This window comes from Passer montanus, unplaced genomic scaffold, assembly GCF_014805655.1.
Source record: "Passer montanus isolate IOZ18808 unplaced genomic scaffold, ASM1480565v1 scaffold2, whole genome shotgun sequence".
Lineage (NCBI taxonomy): Eukaryota > Metazoa > Chordata > Aves > Passeriformes > Passeridae > Passer > Passer montanus.
Window position 1 is genome coordinate 506,770 of NW_024366591.1, and position 21,608 is coordinate 528,377.

Below are 21,608 nucleotides of genomic sequence, written 5' to 3' on the forward strand. Positions count from 1 at the left end.
GAATTAAATGGAATAAAATTGGGGTCCCCACCCCCCATCTTTTGTTAAATCCGTGTTTCTGTAGTGACCTTGGCATGGGATACAGCACATGAAAGGTGGTGATTTCATGGAAATCCCAGTTCACCTGTGCTGGTAGGGGCAATGCTTTGAGTCACCTCTGTATGCTGCTGTGATGGGATGAGCTGTGGTGAGGATGAAGGGGCACATTTTCCATCTCTAAACCATCACAAGGACATTTTTGCCCTCAGTCTTTAATTCTGGTTTCTGCTTGGTCCAGTGATGGACTGTGATGTAAGTCAAGCTGTTTTCTAAAACACACACAATACTCTTCACAAAATAAACCTGTGCAAGTGGTATAGACATTATCCTGTCATTTAGACAGCTTGTAGTTTAACTAAATTGTTAAGACCTAAATTGACTTTTTATAGTATTATTTCAAGGACTAGGGGACCTAGAGATCATTCCAGTAGATTTCAGGATGTGTAAATCCTGCTTAGGAGTAGAAGTGAAAATAAAAAGCCTGCTCAGGCTTCTTTCACTTGGCCAGAAAGAAAAAGCATGATGTATCCTGCAGGAAACATCATCACTTTCTAATTGTACTTGCAATTCAGATACTAATTTCCATCTTGAAATTTCTTTTGCCACCTGCAGCTAATTAGCTTACTGTCTATTAGTCTCCAGCATAGAATCTGATTGGATCATCATTGGAGAAAACTATTTACAAATTAGCATTGTGTTTTGTCAAAATGTGCTCAATTAATTTCTTTGACTCTGTCTCTTATTCCAAATGTTGGATCTTGTGAGGAAGATACCAAATCCTGGTTTAAGCAGCTATGAAACTTTTGCCCTATAATAAGTCCAAAGATGGCTGCAATAAACTGTTATTCCAACAATTTTGTTTGGCATTTAAAAAAAAATAAACTGATTCATTGATATTGAACACTATTTTGTCATCATGCTATGGTCCAGGACCTGAGCTTCATCTCCTGTCCTTAGGTCCTTGCACCTGGACACAATGGGTGGACTTTATGGTTGGGATCCCACAATGATTGGGATTATTTATTTTTCTTATTTTTGAGGGGTTTTTCCCTTGGTTCTGTGTTTTGTTAATGATTTCTGAACTTTTTAAATGGGCACTGTATCTCAAGGAACCTCCAAGTACAGGTAAGTAACCTTCCTTTTCTGGAATGAGGAAGAGCTGATTGAGTATGGTTTTAACTTGCTTTTGTTAAAGAAACAGTTCTGTCTGTTCTCTGCACATTTTGCTGACAAGCAGCACAAACTTAGAAATGTTACTTTTCATTTGGAGACTGAAGGGAAAGCTGCATGATCTTCACTCAATTTGTGCCAATTTATGGCTAGTGATGAATGGTTCGAGTAGTGACCATGAGGTGAAAGTTTCAGAAGTTCAGTTTTGTGTGGAATGCAAGAGGGCATTGCTGGATCCTGCTGTGCAGCCAGGTGATGAACAGCTTGTCATCAAAGGAGAGGCTTTTTGAACCTTTGACAGACAAACTAGGACATTTTCAATGCTCTGCTTTACACAGTAAGCCTTTTAGTCTGTGTATTTGCAAATTGTATTTTTCTTTTTTAATGCATTCCACTCTTGTTGTGACTCTAGCCCCCACTTCTCTAGAATCTTCAAGCAGTATAGAACAGGAGAAATACCTTCAAGCCTTGCTGAATGTGATATCCGTCCACTGCAAAAGGAATGGCAGCAATACCCTCACTGTCAGCCCAACCATTGCTCTGTCTCCAGGTAAAATTCCTTTGTACAGTGTTTTTCTCTGGCTAAGCCGAGACTTTTCTCTGATTTAGTGATAGTTCAGTGTTCCATATGAATTCTGTTGTTTCTTTATTGTTAGGCTTTCCAGGTAGCCTGTTCACTCTTAGTTTCAGTGAATATGTTTCTCTGTGTAAAGGATGTTTATAATCTTTCCTGAAATTCTTTTCAATATTAATGTGGCAGTAAAGTTTTTTATAACTAATAAACTGCATATTTAATAAAGGACTACCAGATTTAAAAGGATGCAAAATCTGCTCTGTTTTATATAATGAGACAAAATCTGCTGTTTTGTATAATGAGGAAGTGTGAGGCTGCAAGATCAGAACAGATGACATTGTTTAGCTGCAGCAATAATGGGAAGCATAGAGGCCTCTTTATGCTTTACATACTCATAATAGGTTTCTACTAATGTAATTCCCAAATAGAGCTCTTTTTTGCAGTGAAAACTCTTTCAAAATACCCTATTTGAGTTATGCCTAGGTGGATCCATGAAGAAATTAATCCATGTTTTACTTCAGTTATTTTATGATGAAAAATGGTGAGGTTTAGGTGAGGGTAACCCCAACATGTATGGAAGGACTGTATGACTTGAAATTGTGTCTGTCTTGTCTTACTCTGTTGTAATTGGCCTAATACTGCCAAACAGTGGCTTTTCCTGTAAAGTAACACCATCCAAAGTGTGTGTGCTTTGCTTCATTTATTGTAAAATATGTTGATTGCTTAGCTGTATCTAACAACTCCATACTGTTGCCAATGTACATATTTGTGTTAAAAACTAAATCTAAAGTACAAAATTGGCAAGAATTAGCTGTATTGGGTGGAAAAGGGCATTTTATCAGTCATATTAAGTATTAGTCTGGTTAACACTGTAGCTTTTTTAATCTTCTATTCTTTTTTTGGCTGACTTTAGGCACTGAAACGAGGGCTTCAAGAATGTCCACTGTGTTTAAGCAGGTAGTGCCAGGACATTTGGATGTAAATCTATCCAATAGCTTTGCTCGAGGAGGTTAGTAAGACTAGCTCAAAGTCTATTATTTGAATTAATAAATGATGAAAACTGTTAGTGAAATAAAAATAATTGTACTCTTTATTGATTTGTTGCTCTGTGAAACAACAAAACAGAAATTAGATTGGCCTCAGTCCACAACATTATCTAATTTCTGTTCAAATCCTTTACTTACCACTGAAATAAAGTTGGTTTCTTGTTGGAATTAGTGAAAATTAAGCACTCAGATAGGGATTATGTTTCTAAATAACTTGGGATTCATCCATATTTTTAATTTGTGTATGTATGGCCTGAAAATGCATATTTTTCTATAAGAATTCTATAGACTTTAGAATCTGCAATTAGAAATCATTCCAATATGTGTCTGAAGCTTTGCTGATGCTTCATAACGTTACAAGTAATCTGTGAATAATTTTACTCTAAGTAGTAGGGAGTTATGTGGCCAGGTGTAGTAGGTAGGGAGATAAAGTGCATTTTTTGAAAATAGTTATTCCTAGATACAGGGGCTCATCAGTGCCATTTCTACAAGAACATTTCTTTCTGTTAGAGAAATTCCATCTAATTCTACACTTCTGATGAAGCAGTGATTTTTTTTATGTGCAACTTGTGCATAAATTAGTGCACCAAATTTCTTAAATGTAGGTTTTAAAAAAAATTAAAATAGGAATTAATCTGTTCCATAAAGGAGAGCATTTTATATTTGATTTATTACCTTTCACCATGAAGGCTCCTTTGACAGTTATTTCTAAGCATCTCAGTGATGGTTATCTTCTCTTTTCATACTTTTAGCATCTGAAATTAGTTAGGTTTACATTGACCTGCTGAGACCCATTGCAACCTAAATCTTCTTGTGGGATGCAAAATCTACAGCTCATATGGGGAAGGATAAAAATATTTTATAGAGAAAAACTTCCAGAAGAGTGGGATGGGATTATGGAAATGAAGGAAGGAATAACAGAGAGGGAGGGAGAAAGGAAAATGCTCAGGGATGTGTAGAGAAGTGATGGGAGAATTGTGGCAGAAGGGAAGAGAGGAAGGGCAGGAGAGGACACAGGGATCACCAAAGACAGGGGAATTTCCATCAATCCTAGGAATTCTGTGCATTTTCATTAATCATAGTCAATGCATATTTCTCATGTGAGAGTTTTGTTTGTGTCCTGTGCCCGCTGTGCTGTAGCTGGAGGTGAGCACAGCTGGTGATGTGGGTGAGCAGGGCTGCAGGGGCTGGAGGCTGCAGCTGTTGGGTGAGTGGGGCTGTGCCCAGCCTGGCTGAGCCCTGCAGCACAAAAACACCAAGAGCCCAGTGCTGCTGAGGGCAGGGAAGGGCTGCAGATAAGTCAGGGAAAGCTCTCTGGTTGCTGGGTGGAAGTTGTCCTTTGAAGATAAAGGGGTTACTGAAATAACTGCTGCTGGTCTCTAGGATTAGAGCTGGTGGTAAGTGTGATGGGATGAGTTTGTTGCTACTCAAAGAAGAAAAAAGGAGCCTGGAGGCAGTGTTAGGTCACAGACATGTTGTTTTATTGGACATTGGAGTCCCTTGGCTGAATTTCAGCAGTAATCAGGAGGAGGGCAGGGAAGTTATCTTGTGTCTTGCTGGATCTGTGCCACACCTGCCCTGTGTATCTGAAAGGTGTCTGCTCACAGATCAGCAGGACACAGGAGGACTTGGCTGAAACATGAGAATGTTTGACAAGTACAGTGGGAGCCCTGGGGAAGGTGAGAAGTTGACAGGGGAAGAAGGAACAGAGAAAAGGAATATCTCCCTGGAAAGAAGTAAACACTAGGGATTTTTTAGATTAGCTGATACAATTCTTTTAAAAGAAATTAAAAAATAAACAGAGTATATAAAATCTCTAAAATTGTTCTCAAATCCATTATCACAAAGTTCCTCACTACTTTTTCTCAGCTAGATGTATTTCACATGTGAAGCAGCAAGCAGCTATGGATTATACACTGTGCAAGATACAATAGCAGTGGTTTTGTGGTTTGGATTCTGGACCACTCTTTTCTTTCCTTGTGTTTATTATCACACATACCAAAGCTCAAAAGCCAGGTTCAGCTATGATACACCAGTAAAAAATTACATTTTCTATTTTTTTGTGCCAGACAATGTATTTGTAATACATATAATCTTAAAGTATAAGTTAGAATAAATGTTCCAGTGTGCGAACAGTATTTCTAATTTTTTTAAACTGTCATTGTTCTGAACACTCATCAGTTGTTCTGAATATTTGTGTCTGTGTCAAGTATGATTTTTTACTGTATCTGGAACATTGTCACGAAGCATCTGCCCAAAGCTCAGTCAAGTTGGTTTTGATCTGAAATATTTGGTCAAATACTTATGTTTCATAATATATTTTCATTCTTTGACCTTTTCTTGGTTGATACTTTTCATGAGAATTGTAAGTTCACTCAAAAGCCATAGCTTTTCCTCTTCCTTCCTTTGTAAGTATAATGTGGTTCTGCAGAGCAGAACTTCTTACCTGGCATTGCTGTGTGATTTAGCAGAATAAGAAGTTTCCTCAGTATATTTTGCCACTATTGGAGAAATACTAGGATATTTAGAATTTAGAAATACAGACCCAGCTCAGAGAATTACTTCCAAATCAGGAAACATTACCATTTTGAGTATGATTTAATAGAATATTTGTATTAAAAGGACTCAGTTATGTTGATGTGGGTTTTGAGCCAAAGATAAATGCACTGATAAACACATAAGGCTCCCACAGAAAATTATGATTTTTGCAAGGAGAGAGAAGATCTCTTTCTGTGATAGATATTACTTGTTTTCTAAATTCTATACTTGTACACAGGCTTTTAAAAATGTTTGTAGATGCATAGAACTGATATGTAGATATTACATGTATACTTGTACACAGGCTTTTAAAAATGTTTGCAGATGCATAGAACTGATATCTTGCATTCCTCTTTAATTTTGAGGTCCATCAAATTCTACACTTAATGTCCCTAGACTAAACTCTTTTATAACAAGCATTAATGTTGGGATTTTTAATTAAACTAACTTTCAGCTGGATAAAAACTTTCAATGAATTATTCAACAGAATGATTTAATCATTACATTTCCTTTGGTATTATAGTGGCTTTGCAACATGTCTGAAGCTATTGCAATGACAATGGAAATTATTCCTGTTTGATAAATGGATGCCTCCTTCCCATTTTATATTGGTTTTGTGCCTTGATTGATGTTTTGTCTTGTGATGCCTGAGATTCGTGCTGTCTGATAAATCATGTACTATAAAGAAATGCAATATATACCAGATCTTTGGAAATTAATAAGTAACCCTTTTCTTCTCTCCTGCAATGTGTTTCGCTGCAATGTGCATTCCATTCCTCCTCCTTCTGTCTTAACTGTTATCTGCCAGTGCTTGGGCACAGGGATAAATGTTTCACTCATTCCAATTCCAAATCAGCAACTAAGGAAAGAGTCCACCAAGGTACTGTATTCTGTGTTCTGAAAGCCCATTCTTTTCTACCATCTTCTGCTGCTATGTCTTAATTCATTCTAAAGTGATACTGACAGAAAGCCTTGTTCCTGCATTAACAAAATTTTAGCTCAGTGTTGTGGATTTTTTATGTTTTGGAGGTTTTTTGGCCTTTGAATGTATGCAATGTGATGTAACCCCAGAGTGATATGTAGAAAATTTTCTGTGTGAAAATTTTAAACAGCTAAAAATCAATTCTGGAAAAGAGTTTAGTATTTCCTACTGCTTTAGGAAAATAGCTAAGAAACACTTATCTAGTCAATTAATTTCTTTCCATAGTTAATGTTAATGAACAGGGGAAAATGGATTACTGTCAAATCAGAAAGTCATAATATTACAGTAATACATGAGATACTGCTAACAAAAATAAAGTACTAGGCAAAAGTACAGTAGAAACACAATTGTGCCTTTTAATCACTGCTGTCCATGCTGGCAAACATGTTCATCTGCATGTATTTGTAGCCAGTTTTGTTGCTTTTGATGTGCCACAAGTGCTAATGATGGGTGCATTTGTGAAATGCTCCAAAGTGTCACTGTGTATTTTTGTACACTTCATCTTAGGGGACAGCAGTTTGTGTTGGAAATTGTTCATACCAAATGAATGAGAACTTCTTTCTCTTATTAAGTGTTTGCTGTGATTTCTGCTTGCTAAAGTCTCTATTATTTCATGTGTAGTAGCTGAGACATGGAATAAAAGTTTGTACTAAACACACTCCTTTACTGTCTGAGGTGTTTATAAAAGTGGCTGCCTGTGAAGTGGGAGCTTTTGAGAGGTGTTACTGCCCAGAACTCCTTGCCAGCCACTCTCAGTTGCTGCAGTTCATCTCCTCACATCTCAGACTAGCAGCCAGACAGGCAGACAAGCTAAGCTGTATCAGACAAGTCCCTGTTGAGAGTACTGTACAGATTTATTTTTTAATAGAAACACAATCCTGCTTCTAAAAAATAGAATAAAATTATTTTGCTGGTTGAGCTATCTCAGTGGAATTTATTGTTATCTGCATCTTTTTTCCTCTGTGCAAGAAATGTTAACTATGCACATTGTTGGATTTTCCTGAAGAGGGCTGGGTGTTGGTCCTATGGTATCTAAATTTCTAGTACTATGAGGTATTTCTGGTGCCTCTTTTGGATATCTTGCTTCACAGATTTATGGACAAGAGGCTCTTCTGATAATCTGATTTACTGCATATTGGGATAAGGAATTTCACACTGCCATTTGGACGCCAAATTTAGTGTGCTTTAAGGGATTTGATTTTCAAGTAGTGCTATTCATACTCTGAGAATACAATACCTTTCACATGCCTCACGCTGCACACAAAAAAACAACCTCACAAAATCCTGGTTATTAATTGAGGTACAAGAAACAGAAAAATATTTACTACTTGTCTTTTCTTCTAGCACTAAACAGGACTTGGCAATCTGATTTTTAAAATCAGATTAAAAATCACTACCTCCTCATGTTAAAATCACCAAAACTTGCTCAAGCATGATGAGATGAGAGCATGGCTGTGTGCTGCAGAATTTCTCTCCCTGGCCATGCCAGTGGAGCTGTGGACACTGTGCAGACTCAGTGCTGCTGGGCTGAATGCTGGACAATTGTTTTATTAAAACTATATTAGGTTACATTATGCTATGCTATATTAAAGAGATACATACTGCACTATACTGAATTACATACTAAAGGAAAACCTGTGACTGTCTTGAGAGTGCCAGGACACAGCTTTGACCCAATAGGCCAATTAATATAAACAGCCATCACCAGAATCCAATTAAGAACTCCCTTCAGGTAAACATCCTTCCTTACACATTCTACATGTGCAGAGACAACAGGAGCAGCAAGTAGAGATAAGAATTGTTTTCCCTTCTTCTCTCTGTGCTTCTCCAGGAAAAAACCCTCAGAGAGAGAATTATGTCTCTCTGTTCAGAGAGTGTGGATGCCACACCATCCAAGGATTGCTGCTTCCACATCCCACTGCACTTCTTGTTGCCAGCTTTGGGATTTCTGCACTTTCCTGATTTCTGTCCCTCTAGGAATTTCATTTCCATGCACTTACACAGGCATTGCTATTTGCAAATTGTGGTTTATCACTGTGTCACTGATATCACAGCAACTCTTTTCTCTACAGTAGAAAGCAGAGTTAGATGAGAGTCTGAGGTTAAACAATGCAGTAGGGTGGTTTTGACAAATTTTGTTACAAATCTATTTCTTTCCAGTACATGTGCTGTTAATTATGTTCTGAGGGATGCATGTGACATGTTTAGGCATATGTGTCAGTAATTATGATCTCCAGTGCCTCACACAAAATGTTTTTAAAATATTCTTCATCCTTATGAAGGTGTATGGGCGAGTCTTCGTTCAAGCAACCGATTTATCAACACCCAGACTCCATTCATTGATGTTGGTGCAAGGCTTGCAGGGAAGGATAACCCCCCTCCCTACAGCAGCAGCTCCTTTCTGCAAAGTCAGCTGCTGAGAAGACAAGCAGCCCTCTATATATTTGGAGAAAAATCTCAGTTACGGGTAATGGCAGTTTAATTTTTTTCATGTGTAATGTAGTTTTTATTTGGTTGAGTTTAATTATTCTCATGTTGTTACAAACAGTAAATGATATTCAAGATAAGATGGAAATATGTTATGAAGGAAACAAAAATCTTGTTAGCTGGGAAAGCAATTAACAGAGAAGGAAACCTTCATTACTGTGGGCAGCACTAAACTCACATAAAGCCAAATTGATGAGAATAAGGCCAGCCCAGAACTCCTGATTTGATTGCCTGGAGAGGACCATGATGTCTACAGTTTTGTACATATTATTTGGTAGATTTTAATGTTTTAGATGCAATTGTTTGAAAAACAGGTATCCTCTAATTCTTAGTGGTCTTACTTGTTTTCTGAAAATGTTTTCAGATTTTTTTTTAATCTCTGCATTCAAAGATTAAGAAACCAGTTTTTTTTCTATTTTCTTATTCGAAATGTGAACATACATAAAACTTTAATGTATTTTTTGAAATACGAAAGGTCCAAAACCCATTACTGGTAGAAGGACAACACATCACTATCCATTTTTAATTATGTTCTATCAGGAGGTGGAGGAAACATGCTGTACCAGATTAATGGTTTTTTCTATTTTCTTATTCGAAATGCAAACATACATAAAACATTAATGTATTTTTTGAAATACAAAAGGTCCAAAACCCATTACAGGTAGTAGGAAAACATATCCCTATCCATTTTTTTCTGAAGTTATGTTCTATCAGGAGGTGGAGGAAACATGCTGTATCAGATTATGCATCTATTACATAGAACTAAATTACTATATTCCACTAATAATGACTGTTTCTATTTGTTTGATTTCTTAATGAATGATAAGAGTTCAGTCATGCATCTACAGCTGTGTAGCAGAAACTGCTGCCTTACCAGATTAATGCATCAGTTACAGAGAACTAAATTTCTATATTCCACTAATAATGACTCTTTCTGTTTGTTTGATTTCTTAATGAGTGATAAGTGAAGAGCTCAGTCATGCATCTACAGCTGTGTAGCAGAAACTGCTGCCTTATTCTGTTAAATATCACGTCACATAAATTGATGAGGCAAACAGAAATATACAGCATTTTAAAGAAATGGTGCCACTTTCCTCAGTTGCTTTTGTCATGCATTATTACAACTTGCCATTGTTGAGTTATTTAATTTCTTTTTGAACCATGCAAAATATAAACAGAATTAAAACCAGGCTTTCACTTTCCTACATTTTCAGTTGGCATTCTGTGAAGGAGCTTAATGAAGATTATTTACAGGCTAAGTTTAATTCAATGAAAGCAATTTCTGAAGAAAACTCAAAAAGTTTGGCATGCACATCTTCAGCAATGCTTTATACATGAGAATTGTTTTTCCTAATAATGTTCTCCATATTATCCTTTTCATCATAATCCACTGGGTTTTGGTGGGGCTTTTTTCAGTCAGCTGACTTGTTCTGTCCTCCTCTCTTATTGCTAAATGCAGTAAGTTAAATAGAACATGAGGAATTCTGCTAGGAAAACCATCCAGCTGCTGCTCTGTGCTGAACAAGGTACTTCAGCCAAACAGCTCCCTCAATGCCCAGTGATGGTTTCGATGACTCAGCTGGTTTGCACTCATGGGGCTTCTTTTTGGGTGTGGGGGTTACTTTTTTCTGTTTTATTGAACTCCCAAAATGCGTCCTGCGCTCTTCATATGTCATCCATACAGATATTTTCATTTTTATTTGTTTATTGTTGCTTAGCTTTAAAAATGTTAAAGGAAGTACACTATGTTGTGTATAAGGAACTGAACAGATTATCACTCAGCTTTGGTTTTTCATTACTATTACTGCTAGAATAATTCTAATTATTATTGAAAATATGACTGTTGTGCAGTACATTCTGCTGTTATGGTTATAGTTGGGTACTTTATTGTGGTTCATTTTGCAAGGATTTTATTATATTTTTTATTATCCTGGGCAGGTGTTTAACTACACTGATTTTTCATGAGGAATTAATTACTTAGCAATAAAGCAGGCAAGACTTTGGGATTTAAGGAGACTGTCAGTGAAAAATATGCTTCCCCTTTAAATTACATCTGCTGTTGTCCTTTCCATACAGGGGTTCAAACTAGATTTTGCTTTGAATTGTGAATTTGTTCCTGTTGAATTCAGTGACATCCGGCAGACAAAGGCAAGCTTTAAGAAGCTGATGAGAGCTTGTGTTCCCAGCACTATTCCTACTGACTCTGAGGCAACATTCCTCAAAGCTCTTGGGGAGTCAGAGTGGTTCCCACAGGTAATTGATCTGACAGGTACTTCTGATAATCTATATGCAGTGCTGCTCACACAAAATAAATTCCAAGCTGTTGTGACAGAGGACTATTGTGTTCTGACCAGCTGTTCTTTGCTCATTGTAAGCACTTTGCATGCTCTCTATTCTGCCATTCCACAGGCATTACTATTATTTTAATGCCATCATAATATTTACAAATAGGGGAGGCATTTTTATAATAAAATTTATGTTTTATAACATGGAACACATGCAAGGAGAGGTGACTGGGTTTTCTATCTGTATAAATTCATGGTCTTGGTTTTAAATTATTTTTCTTATTTTATATATTTTAAAAATCAGAAAAAGAAAGTGTGGGACAATAAATGAGCTTTTTTATTTAAAAACAAATATTTGACTCTTCTTATGTGTGCCCACCCTGGATTTTGATATGCACAAGTTAAAAAAGAAGCAAATATCTGTTGTGGGATATGGGGGAGTGTTTATGGGGAAGAGAGGATTCTACGTGTGTTACTCTCTTCTCTCTGAATCTGTACCTTTATTTCCCTATCTCATATTCCTTTGCATAAATTGTTTATTTATTTATTTATTATTTAACCAAAGAAAGGCAAGACTGAAGCAAACTTTGCAAGATTCAAATTAAGAAGGATGTGAGAAAGCCAGCTCTTTGTAAATCTAAAACCACTTTAATTACAGTGAATGGTTTTTACCAGCTGCTTGTTATGTTTGGAAACCCCTGCAGAATATACTTTTCTCAAGTGCAATTAATCACAGAAAGCAGAATAGAATAGAATCACAGAAAGCAGAATAGAATAATGCTGATTTCTTAAGGAGGAAATACTTGTGAGTAACTTGTCAGTTATGACACCTCAGGAAGTGCACTCCTGGTGGAAATTGCTGCAAGGAGGGCTCAGCTTCTTCCCTGGGGTGAGAGCAGGAGCTGCTCATGGCTGGGGCTGCCCACCAAGGTTTCCAGGAAGGGGAGAAGTTGGGAGAGCATGAAAAACACCTGACTTCCTCATCATGTGAACATTTTCCATCACAGAGTGCTTGAGCAAGTTCATAAGTGTAGATAAATGACTCTAATGTCCTTTCATCATTGAATTAATGAAATAAACTTGTCCCCTGCAGCAGCCCAGGGATGCAGGGCAGATAACACTGCAATTCTCTTTTCTGGCATATTTCAGAGGATCATTCCTTGCTTTGAGTGCATCACTCTGCTGAGGGCTAGGACATATGTCACACACTATCTTTGTTATATTTAAACCACATTTCTGTGGTTTAAATCATGTCATATCTGACTTATGTGATAAAGCTAATTTATGACTGATAAAGTTAATTTATGACTGATTTGGCACATTTTCTACTATTCCCATGAAAGAACATAGATCTGTAATCTCAGAAATGTTTTCACTGTATTATGCTTTCCTCTTCTGGGCAATAGACGTTTAACTGATTAAATTACAGATTTTAACACTCTATGGACTTTCTCTTTATAAGAATATGAATGCATAGAAGAAAACTGAACACTGCCCTGTGTTCTGAACACTAATTTAAAAAATAGTGCTTTGCATTTTTAACAATGAATCTGTAAAACCAGATTGCATATCAGTTTCCTCATTAAAGATGGGAAGAAAAAGCCTTTCTTCTATTCAATTGCCTAAGAAAGCATAGAAGAATAAACAAGCTTGGTTTTAAAAGTGGTTCTCTTTTCAGTCTTTTCTTATAAAAAAATGCAGGAAAATTAGTCTGTTTGGGTTGGGGTTTTTTTCTAAATAATAATGGCTATGTGAATGCTCAGAGGAGTCAAGGTTTTTCTATCACAATTTCCATAGCAATATTCATTAAATTTTTAAGAGGAAGAAAGCAGACTGCCTTGAATAAGGATGAATTTTCTAGGGTTTTAGTGTTGTTTGGTTGCTCTTTCTTCCTCTTATTTTTTCAATTTATTTTTTTCTCACTTTCCTGTGCCTTGTGTACTTTCTGAACTTACTTTCTTTCCTTGCAAAAATGATCTTGGATGATTCTTACCATCTTTTGTTTGTTTCCCTGTACTGTTTTCTTCCTTCTTTCAGACTTTCATCTTTCCCATTGCTTCTGTTGGTTGGATTGTATTCAGTGCTGCACAAAGAACAGTTTCACTCTGCTGTAAAAAACTGAATTGTTTATGTATTACCTATTGTGTTGTTTACCAAGAGTGCTGTCATAGTATACAAAAATGGTAAAATCATCATATAGATTTTTCTTTTTAGTAATAATGATGTGAAGTCTCATAGCAAGATAAAATTGCCCAGATTCACCTGAACTTCTTTAACCTGCTTATTTTAGCATCATTGTGTAATGAGTATTAAAGTGCAAATCATTAAAGTGTCCTCTCTTCATATATTTCAGCCTGTCTGGCCAGCTATCTAAACTGTTTCTCTGTTGTTGTTATTATTGTTCAGTTCATTAGTTTCCAACTTCCATGGTACTGAATATTAGTAATATTATCTTGTAAATATACTGCATGGGTTCTCCCATCAAAGTACTTAGTGACTTTATGGAATCTTAGCATTTCACAGGAAATTATTTTAGTGTTAAGCCCAGGATGGAATTTCTCTCCAGTAAATCTGTCAACTGTGTCGTTCCCATTCTCCTTTTTATGACAGCTAGTTTATTACAGTACTCATTGGCTTTAATACTTTAAGTTCCTATCTTCAAAACTTCCCTTAGTTTTATTATAGTGCAGATGGAAATCCTTAGACTGTTACATTTAATTGTTGCCTAATCAGTTGCATCAGTGTATTTCTCTGTACTATATGTGGATCCAGGAATGCATTTTTAAATATGAAAATATTCTATTTATTTATATATCTAAAGATTTATCTAGAGTATGTTACTCATTCATAATATTTTATAGCTTCACAGGATTATGCAACTGGGTGTGATCATCTCTGAACTCCTGGAAAATGGTTCCTCTGTTATGGTTTGTTTGGAAGATGGCTGGGATATTACTGCTCAAGTAAGCTGCTATAAAAACCTTGAAATAGTTCAATATTAAGAAAAAAACAGAAAAAAAGGCAATGCTTTTTTACACAAGTGACAGATAATTTGGTATGACATTAATAAATTCAAGAAGAAACCAGAATGCATGAATCATTGCATTCATTTGCAATTTATTTCGTTACATGGTTCCTTAGAATGAATTCTTTCCAAAGGTCCTGATGGTCTTAACAGTTCTAAGGCTTAGATGTAAGATCTGCATTCTTGCACCTGACCATGTGTAAGAATGAAAGCTAAAAGTTGCCACAACTGTTCATTTATCATTTTAAACACTGTATGTTTTAAACATGGGAGAAATTTATCTTCCATTCAATTTCCATAAGTAATGTTAGGAGACCACACAGGGAGAAAACTGAATTTGTGCCAAAGTGCCTGTAACACCTGCTGCAAGGACAGATCATCCCAAACTATAGATTAGGTGAATCAAGATCTGCTGCCTGATTTAATAGATGCATTGTGTCCATGCTGCTGCTTCATAATTCAGAAGAGAATCACAGATATCCATAATTCTATAAAATAAAAACTTCATGTGCAGCCAGCATCATAATACGAGGTAAACAAGCACACAAAAGAGTGTGACCATAATTATTGGAATCATTGCCAGACAATGAAGAATAGAGAGGGGAGATACATAGCTGGAAGTGCAAGAAGGCTGTGCTGCATTTTAAAGTCTCCTGAGATGCTGTGTATAAAACCAGACTGCAGTTGGCTGGGACAAAAACTCTAAAGTCACCCTGAGGACCAATTCTGTAGTAGATATTATCTTTTAAATATTTATTATAAAAGGGGTTTTGTTTCAAACATAATTTAAATGTAGTAAACATTGTAACCACATCCCAAGTCTGTAGGTGCTTAGGTTCTACTTCTACAGATACCATAAAGTCTCAATGTAATTTGAGCTTTTTCATGTGGAATATTATTTGGCTTGTTTCATAAAAATGTGTGTGATAAAACACTTGTCATTGAGTTTATACGAAAGCTTTTGTTTTCTTGAAGAGTGAACAGATTACTGAATGCTTACATTAAGGTTTCTCCTAACTTGTGTAACACAAATGTCCTGTCCTGTGATCCAGGTGGTGTCTCTGGTGCAGTTACTCAGTGACCCCTTCTACAGGACCCTGGAAGGCTTCCGAATGCTGGTGGAGAAGGAGTGGCTCTCCTTTGGCCATAAATTCAGCCAGCGCAGCAATCTCACCCTCAACTGCCAGGGCAGTGGATTTGCTCCTGTTTTCTTACAGTTCTTAGACTGTGTGCATCAGGTAAGCCAGTCTCTAACTGCCATTTACAAGAAGGTTTCATGAAGAAATGTGTGTATTCCAGGTGTTATAGGTACAGGTTTGGGAGAAGATTAGTAACATCATTCCGAGGTGTTTAAATAGAGTGGATGGATTTCACCCCAAGAAGAGCTGGAATGGTTGTCTAGAGGGCAGATAGCACTGGAGTTACTCTTTTTTGGCATACATAGAGAAGACTTACCCAAAGCAGACTCAGAGGGATGGTTGGTGATACTGCTCTATTGAGGTTGTTCATGTAGAGGTTTCAATTAGAAAGTTTTTAAACAATGAGTGGCTTTTAGAGTGCTTTATTCAGAAGGAAGAAGGGACTGATTTCTACTACCTTGACTAGACAGTTTTTAATTCTTTGTGCCTGATGATGAGCCTTGAAGAGGCCTTGTACTGCACCAGTTCTGGAAACAATGACAGCTGATTTTTATGTCTAGTACATGTTTAGAAGACAATGAACACCAACAATTGTGTTGTGTAGGAGGAAATTAGGTTAAGAAGATTATATTCATTTTGGGTTAATTCTGCAGTCTGTCCTTTTCTTCATCTCAAACCACTAAATGTAAATTCTTTGCAGAGATTCTGTGTATGCAAATATAAGAGGGGTTCTTGCACAGTTCCTCTTGTACATGTGTCCTTCTTTTCCCACTTCTCTGATTTTTCTCACTGAAAAAGCTGAAAGTTTCCTTAACATTATTAACCTGTGTTAAAATGTATGGATGACTGTGTATCACAGAAAATTAACTGTTAAGGCACCAGCCTTTTTACTGGGAACACACATTCATAGTGAATACTTGCATGAAAGAGGAGTCTATGAGCAGGTTCTGCTCTGCTACCTGAAGAAAACCCACAGATTAAATAATTTGCTAAACCAATGCAAAGCAATCTTCAGATATATCTGTGTGAGATTGATCATGAATGAGCATAGAAGAAGAGGAGTGAAAAACATGTTATGGAAAATATCCCCAGCTTTTTTGTGTCCCAGTGGTAAACACAAACAGCCATCATTATTGCTGTCTCAGGAGTTAATAAATCATAATCTTGGAATTTGCATTAATTCCTACAGCATTCCCCTTATGAAAACCTTTGGAATATTTGTCATCTTCTGTTTCATCCATTTCCCAGTGGTTGTAGTTGTAAGGTTGTTTTTTATTTGAAACTGGGAGATTTCTCTAAAGAGAATCAGTACTGCATTTTTTGTTCATATAAGTGGATCTGCCTAAGTGTCACACTTTTTCTTCCAATAGACTTAGGGTTATTGCTCCTTTTCTGCAGTACAAAAAAACCTTGGTTGCAGTGGCTACAACAGGACAGAATTGCTGTGTGCTCTAATACTGGAACCCATCTTCCTGGTGGTTCATGCAGTTCTGTAAATTAATAATTTGTCCTGGTCATGGTGCTGTGTTCTCTCTGCTTTCAGGTGTCTTCTCTAAGCTTAAATTGACTGATTGGATAACACCATCCATAGTAGAATGGAGTCAACCTACCTCTGATTTTAAGCAGTAGTGTAAATTTGGAGTTGGAATCCTCCCAGCATCTCCCCTTACCATTTTTTTTGATGCTGTTCTGGTGCATGTGCACTAAATTTTTTTGGGAAGAATTTGAATTTGCACCAATGATTTTTCACTTAGCTTAAAACCATTGGGGTCATCAATGTAAAGTGGGGTCATCCACTCAACTGGACTAAATGCAGTCCAGGTAAAACCACAGGTGTGTGGTTTGGCTGCAGGGACCTCAGCAGCAGCTGCCTCAGTCTGTTTGTCTACTCTGGGTTCCTTCTCATTTCTTGCTAATGTAGACATAGCCTGCATCCTGTTTGTGCCCCTGGAAACACTTTGCTTCAGTTTTACTGTAATAAATCTGAGAAAGTTGTCATTACAAGGAAATTATCCTCACATGCCCATGCAGTATTTCCTTCTCAAGTGATTCAGAAGTGACACAGGTTTTGGAAACAAATGGGTTATCCAGAAGAAAGTTAAAAATTAAATTCAAGGATTTGGGTTCATTTTCATGAAATAGAATGGACCATGTTTTCTTCATGGTTTTTCTTTAAGTTATGTTTAATGAAATCTGCAGTTCTAAGGACATGGAATAGTGGATTACAGTCATCCCACCTTTAAAAGTTAGAATGAAATTAAATTAAATTCAAGGATTTGGGTTCATTGTCATGAAATAGGATTTGGGTTCATTGTCATGAAATAGAATGGACCATGTTTTCTTCATGGTTTTTCTTTAAGTTATGTTTAATGAAATCTGCAGTTCTAAGGACATGGAATAGTGGATTACAGTCATCCCACCTTTAAAAGTTAGAATGAAATGCAAAATGGGATAAATCCCTGCTGCTGACAACTGTCAGGTGCAGTTTAGCCTCAAGCTGCACGCATGTAAATATGTCAAGGAAATACAGGAACATCACCTTTGTCATTCACCTCAGGGAGCAGCTTCAGTGCCTGTCGCTTGTTGGACTCCAGAATGCAAGGAGCTCTCAGAACTTTGGGCCTGGAAGCCAAAGCTTAGAATTTAACACATTGTTTGATCTGAGACCTTGGAAAAGGCTTCCAAACTTAGCTGCTAGAAGTGAGAATGTGAATTTATAGTTTAAAACAGAGACAGAAGAGTTTAAAATATAGAAAATATAAAAGTAGTTACAGAGGTAAACAAGGAGTTTAGAATGCAGTAGGTTTTATAAGATGAACACACTGTAGGTGTGTGTGTTATAACATGATTGGCTAAGAAAGCTTACACTGTAGCATGGGTCCATAAGACAAAATATTTAAGGATTGGGTCAAAACCATGAATATCCTTCTGGCAGTGTTTTATTGGTCAGTAACTCCTTAAAAGGTCTTGTAGCTAAGGGTCTTGGGATCTTCTGAACCATGCTGTAACAATGTGAGCCAAATTCACCCTTCCTGCCTGTGCAGAAGATAAAAAAAAATAAACTGCATCATCAAAAACAACTCAGAGGTCCCAAATTCCTTCCAAAATTCCCCCCAAGTGAATTATCACAGTCACTCAGGAGGTATCTGCCTTCTTCTTATAGACATACACAGGTTATTAGCAGATTCATGTTGCAGAAAGAAGAGCATTTTCTGTTTGAGTTTGAGCTGTGTGCCCTGGGTGCAGCTGTGCCAGCAGGACCGGTACCTCCTGCTGCCCTCCAGGAGCTGCTTACTGCTGCTCTGGTGGAGACAGCACCTCCTGTCCCTCTGCTCAGGGCTTCTTGGCAGCCTGCCTGCTTTTCCAGCCAAAATGTTGGGGAAATTTGGTAGAAAAGACCATCAGAAGCAGTTCAGCTTGTCCATCTGAAGGAGACAGTAACTTCTTCTGAGGAAAGATAAGGCTGTGAAGGGGTTATAAATATTTTACTCAGTGTTATCTTCATCCAAGACAGGGCATGGGAAGCACAATCAGTCTAATATTGATAATACAGACTTGTCTGTAAGCTAAATGACCTACTGTCCCATGGAGAATGCAATTCTGAGTAACTTTTCCAGAACTAGAGTTGGGTTATCCTTCTAACTCATGATAACTCTTCTAACTCATAGTATTGAGTTACCAAATTCTAACAGTGTGGTTGTAATTTCCAGGGAAATTGAAGTCAAATTATTGGTTGAAATTTCATATGAATTTACCATAGAAAATAAGTTTTCTCAACATCTGTACTTGAAAATTTTTATGAATTTTCATTGGTTTCTGTGCAAATTGTTACACAACTACAGAATTTGCAACTTAACCCTGGAGGGTAATATATTATGATGAGTTTTTTAAAATTACCCATTCACTGGAAGCAAACATTTGGTCCTTTCAAAGTACTTTTAACCTTTAGAATCCATATACTAGGTGCAGTAAGAAAATTACCACAGAGCCAGTACATGCATTAAATATCAGGAGTTAAACTAAAGATACAGAGAAAACAAATGAAGCAGTGATTCCTAAATTAGAACTGCATCATCTTATAAAAAGTCATTGTTTATGCCAATATCTCCAGGTGTCAGCTGAATTATTAATGCAAAATCAGTCTTTCACAATAGCAGCATCTGGCAGATACTTTCCCTGCTTCTAGGGAGACGCAGTTTATGCAAGTGATGTCAGTGAGGAAGCTTTTCTTATTTTTCTTCTGAATCTGTTTGGAAATTTATTAACTATAATTAAAACAGGATGATTTTCTAGACCTGACTTCTTTTAAGCCCAGTGAGGAGCCCTGTCACAGCACCCTGTGTAAGAGGAGGTGAGTGCTGCTCCCATGGGAGGTGTGCTCAGTTATTCCAGGCTTTGCAGGAAAACCTCGTAGCCATTACAGGACCTTTGGAGTGCTGTATTCCTCATTCATGCTAAGTAAACATTGATTTAAAAAACCAAAAATGCATTAAAAAACTAAGGAAAGCTGGTAGATCTATAAGATTATTAAATTCATTTAGGAGTTACTTCTGTGGGAACATGGTAATTTTAAAAACAACTCCAAAATGCTGAGTTACTCTAATCATAATATTAGAAACACATACAGGTTTAATCAGGTTTTAAATGTTCATGTATTATGGAGATTTAGACAACAACAATTACTCCATTGTTTACCTCTATCAGAGAAATGTTTTATAGGTGTTTTCTCTTTAAAAGGAAATTATAATCATGATAACTTATCGTTATTACAATACTTCTGCATCCAGAAATCTCAGAAATGGAATCACCCACAACATTTAGAGCCGTGACAGGATTTTATCAGCAGCTTGTTCTTGTAACTCTTACATGTATTAAAATAATTGTTGGACCATAAGTAGAAGTTAAGACCCTGTATATATTTCATGTCAAATAGCAGAATGTTGCCTCTCCTTCTTGCAGTATATTAAAAAAACCTTCTCCTAACACAAGGAGAAAATATGTACTAAAGAAGATATGGAAAAAGACCTCTTTTTTATAAATAGAGCTAAATATTTAATTTGTCTATAAAACTGAAGTCCTAAATTTATCATAGAAAAAAATTGCTTATTCTTACTTCTTTTATTCCTACAAATCAGTGCAGGAATGTAGTATTTGTATCAGGGGAAAAATGGGGATTAAATAAGAGTGGGTATATTGAACTGACATGTCTTAAAGTATCTGAGCATTTGAAATGCCCAGCCCCAAGATAATATTGGATATAATAACAGCAAATTCTCTGGCTTAAACGCTGTGTGGGTGTTTGTGGGTCCTTTCAAGAGATTTTCCTGTCACTGTTGTATGTTCAGTAGAAAACTTCTCTTTGCTAAACACTTATTTCCGCCTTTATTTAACTGGTCTGTGTGGAAATATAAATGTAAGGAGCTTCAGGTAATGTTAGTAACAGTTACCATAATTTCTGAAAAAACCCCATGGCGTAATTAGCAGGTTGAGAGAAACTGATAAGAGATGAGAGAGAAAATATGGAACAGAAAAATGAGTGGTGGGAGTGCAGAAAACAAGGCAGGTGTGGTTTGCAGAACGAAAGGTGTGTTACAGGTTTGATGTGGAACTAGACAAAGAACAGCGGGATTTACTTCAAATGCAAAATTCAATCAGCAGTTTCTTTTTCAATTGCAAGCTGTACTTATTTCCACTGCAGTTAGGAATTTTCAATTAATTGCTGTGTTTATTCTGAAAATAAAGAACATGAGTCATAAGCTTATTTGAAGAGTAAATTTTAAATTAACACATCAAATTTCTCGAAGCACTATCTCATCAAGATTTTTAGAATCTTTCATTTTGTGTGGATATCAAGTAGAAATATCAGTAATTACCAAACTTTTTGCCATGAATATTAAACTTTGTGCTTAAAATCATACAGCAGACTCTTTATGATAATGTTAAAGAGAAGCTGCTGTGAATAACCAGCAATTTCACAGTGCTGTACTCTGATAATTTAATACAGTTTTCTTAAATAAAGTCTCCTGACTCATGTTGGAGTTATTCACTGCATTAGACAGACCCACAGCCTAATGAGGGTAACAATTTAAGGAATTACACAGTTTTTACTGTTTTAAAAGAATAATGGTAAGACACCTCCTCAGTGTGGGGTTTTTTTCGTACTCTAATATTTTTGGTCATATATTGAAAAGGAGGAAATATATGTAGACTAGTAAGTACTTGAGAAATTGGCTGTTTCAGGAGTGGTAGCTGGAATCTCATTTGCAGCATTGTCTCTGTACTTTTCTGCTTTGTGGGGTTCTCAGCAATAGCCAGAAATTCAA

At 36.6% G+C, this 21,608-nt stretch overlaps 1 protein-coding gene across 6 annotated transcripts in view; it reads left to right on the forward strand.

Annotated features, from left to right (window-relative positions):
- SBF2 (SET binding factor 2) overlaps positions 1–21,608 on the forward strand; it is a 232,705-nt gene that overhangs the window by 198,344 nt on the left and 12,753 nt on the right. For 2 of the 6 annotated variants that reach the window (XM_039706765.1, XM_039706763.1), the window contains exons 28-34: positions 1,622–1,759; positions 2,697–2,792; positions 6,176–6,247; positions 8,632–8,816; positions 10,913–11,089; positions 13,983–14,084; positions 15,199–15,384. In XM_039706765.1, the coding sequence (XP_039562699.1) occupies positions 1,622–1,759; positions 2,697–2,792; positions 6,176–6,247; positions 8,632–8,816; positions 10,913–11,089; positions 13,983–14,084; positions 15,199–15,384 (956 nt within the window). The remainder of the gene's footprint in view (positions 1–1,621; positions 1,760–2,696; positions 2,793–6,175; positions 6,248–8,631; positions 8,817–10,912; positions 11,090–13,982; positions 14,085–15,198; positions 15,385–21,608) is intronic. The other 4 variants (XM_039706769.1, XM_039706766.1, XM_039706767.1 and 1 more) reach the window with 3 other exon arrangements.